Source organism: Nanorana parkeri, unplaced genomic scaffold (genome assembly GCF_000935625.1).
Source record: "Nanorana parkeri isolate BGI_ZX_2015 unplaced genomic scaffold, ASM93562v1 scaffold1060, whole genome shotgun sequence".
Classification (NCBI taxonomy): Eukaryota; Metazoa; Chordata; class Amphibia; order Anura; family Dicroglossidae; genus Nanorana; species Nanorana parkeri.
Genome location: NW_017307328.1, coordinates 303,135 through 306,482, shown reverse-complemented (window position 1 = coordinate 306,482; position 3,348 = coordinate 303,135). Strand labels below are relative to the sequence as shown.

Here is a 3,348-nt window from a genome sequence, read left to right as displayed (position 1 = left end):
AGGAGACCCTTTTTTCATAAGTGGGGGGGGGGGGGGGGGTGGTCTGATAGCCTTAGTGGACAATTAGACAACCTGCTGCTTAGATGCGAAAGGTGGTTTCCACGAGCTACAAGTTAACGTTTCACACCCAGCTCCCTCACCTGTTTATTGCTTTAAACCTGCCTGTGTCATCATAGAGATTAGCAGATCTCCATACAGCCCTGGCGGGTCTTCTGGAGATTGGCATTATTGCCCCAGTCCCTGTGGCAGAATGGTTCCGGGGTTCACCTCTAACTTACAGTTCCCAAACCTAATGGGGGCATCCTCCCTATTTTGGATCTCAATGCCCCAAATGTCCTCATTCGGGCCCAGAAATGTCATATGGCAACCACCAGGTCTGTCTTAATCTCTCCATCAGGTAGACTTTCTGGCCTCTGTGGACATCAAGGATGCATTCTTGCATGTCCCAATTTTTCCAGCACAACAGTGATTGCTTTGCTTTGCTGTGGGCCCACTGCATTTCCAGTATGTGGCCTTGCAATTTGGCCTGTCCTCTGCACATATAATGGAAACATTTACCCATGATTGATCAACATTGCGAATACGCGTTAACATGATGTTAATGTGAGACATCCTTCTGTGTTGATGGTGTGTAGATTCACAAACAGGGGATTCAGTTCTCTGTGGTTTATAACAAATTACCTGTTGCCCACCCTGTTGCCCACTCTGCAGCTTATCAGTTTATATTTTGATGTGTGATATTTCTTACCATAAAATGTTATAGCTTCTTATCCAGTGTTGGCCTTATAACTAGAGGAATTTTCAGAACATAGTTAAAAAAAGCTTAGACAGCTGTGGATAAATTGATGGGTTTGTCAGTGCTAATGTGAATGTTGAATCAAATATCTCAAATGTTGTTTTTTTTTCTTTTTAAAGGTGCCCAGTAACAGAGATGCCCCACCTTCTCTTATTGACCTTAATAAATCTCCACCTGCTTCCCAGGCTCCTGATGTCGCACTCTCTTCACAGCTAGCTGTCCTCAGTAAGTTTCCCCTGTTCATGCAGCACATTGCTTGTCCAATGATGGATGTGTAAAGACTATAGACTCAAAAATATTTATATATAGTATTTATTCTCAATAAGCCTTAAAAGAGCATTAAAAGCCCTCACTGACCACTATTCTCACTCATGTGCCTGGCTTACTGTTCCTGATGCCATCTGGGCGCTTTTGCTGTAGAGCTCCTGGGCACCATGCTTGAACATGCTTATCGGATTGTACCCTCTGGTAAAGACAGTCATCAGTATTCTTAGCTTGTGAAGGCTGCACTGTTTGAGGGAAGCGTGGGTTCCCTAAAGCTCTCACATGGTGTATCAAAAGCCAAGGATACAAATATCATATATTGCAGCTTCTACCAGTGCTTATATGTAATGGCTGCATTAGGTTTCCCTTTTTAGTTTTTTCCCTTTTATTTTTACTTGGTGATCCTGCCAGCAACACACTTTCTGTCTAAGGGTGATGATGCTTACTGTACTTTATCTATTGTGGAGAAGTGATGTCACCTAGAATAGGAAGTATACTAGGACTGCAAAACATATACCCCATTCCTTATCTGCATGAAGATTAAGGGGGTGCTCTGATATGTACAGAGAGAAGTGGACATGTCTGGTAACACTGATACCTGCAGTGACAGAGTGTACAGGAAACTACAAGCTCACTGGATTTCTGGCAGGGTTAACATGTATTTTTTATACTTCTTGAACAAAAACACTTTTAATTGTATAGTTTATATATTTAACATACCAAAAGGTAGTGAATAAGGAAACATTTTTGTTAGGGTTTACATACACTTTAACAACTTGCCGTCCATCCGTTGTATATAAATGGAGGGATGGCTCGCTGCGGGTGATTTATTTATTCCCACCCCCCCTAGTGTACGCATAAGCAGGACACTGTAAACATTTGTTAGCGATGGCTGTTGCATACAAGCATTTGGGCAGCTATGTGCACTTTGCTTTAAAGCTAGTTATGAATTGATGAGTGCGTTTGCCATTTGTTTTGCTTGTTGGATTTGGTGTGGGGACGCACTGGGGGCTTCAGCTGCTATTGTGATGTGCTGGGCTTCTGGTGTGTCCCTGTACCTTTTTAAGGAGGTTCGGCTACCTCCTGGCAAACCTGCACTCAATTCATTCCTAGCTATATATGCTCTAGAATGGAGGCTCTCATAGATTAGAGTTAGGACCACAGTACACAGAGGGGCCTTGACGAGGTAGTGTGGCTTACACATATTTTGCAAAAATTGTGCAACTGAAACCTCTGTTTTTAACTTTGGTAGTTAGACAGTGTATTTTTGATGAGTGCGTTTTTCGTTTTTGTTTTGCTTGTTTGGCAGATATAGAGCCTTCCAATTGCTTGTATGGTGCGTGGGAGTGTGCAGCCCCCCTCTGCCACTTCTGCCGGCTATCTCGGGTTCCGCTGTCTCCTGTGCAGACCCGAGACTGGCACGGCAGGTCTGTGTACATTGATCAGAGGGAAATTAGCAAAGTTCCAGCGGCTGATCTCTCCTCCAATTGTAAAGTGATGTGAATTATATCACTTCAGGTTTCAGTGTTATTTCTCCCAGTGGTGATTAAATACCACCGAAAAAAATCTCTACCTGTGCCAAAAAATTTAAGAAAATTAATTTTAATTTGGCATTGCATGACTGAATAAATGTCAAAGTACCCTGTCGCTGAATACTGAAAAATGGCCTAGACAGGAAGGGGGTTTAACACCCCGATCTTCAGGTGGTTAAACTCTAAGGGCTTGTTCACACCATGTCCGAACTAGATCTGGAGCAGGTCTGCATGCAGTGCATTTTTGCTGCGTTTCACCATGATTTTGCCACTATTTTTTTTTAGCTCAAAACGGGCTTTCAGGTGCAGTCCAGTATGTTCCAGTACGTTTGCATGCATTTTTGATGCGCTTCCATTAGTTTCAGTGCATTCCATACCAGAGAAAATGAGACGAGTATTTTTTTTGTCTGGATCGGAATGAACTGCCCTGGTGTGAACTGATCCCAGAAATTCTATAGGGATACATTGGGATGCCTTTTTGTTCTGGGAACAAACTGTTCTAGTCTGGATATGACCCAGACATGGTGTGAACTAGCCTTAAAAGTTGTTAAGGTCACCATCTGTTTCAGCATGTCTGCATTTTTGCACAATGTGTAATTCTTAAAGGAGAACTATGAGGTGAGTGCTTTTCACTCACCTAATAGTTCTAAATGACCTGTGACAATGAGACTGTCACAGGTCGGCTCAGTAGATCGGGAGGTGAGCGAACACATAGCGACGTTCGCTCACCTCTCGATCCTGTCACGGCTCTCTGCC

General features: G+C 43.1%; 1 protein-coding gene across 1 annotated transcript in view; it reads left to right on the top strand.

Moving 5' to 3' along the window:
- The window catches only part of TOM1 (target of myb1 membrane trafficking protein), a 102,333-nt gene that overhangs the window by 63,664 nt on the left and 35,321 nt on the right, over window positions 1-3,348 (top strand). The window contains exon 10 of the mRNA XM_018567550.1: window positions 916-1,021. Within this exon, the coding sequence (XP_018423052.1) occupies window positions 916-1,021 (106 nt within the window). The remainder of the gene's footprint in view (window positions 1-915; window positions 1,022-3,348) is intronic.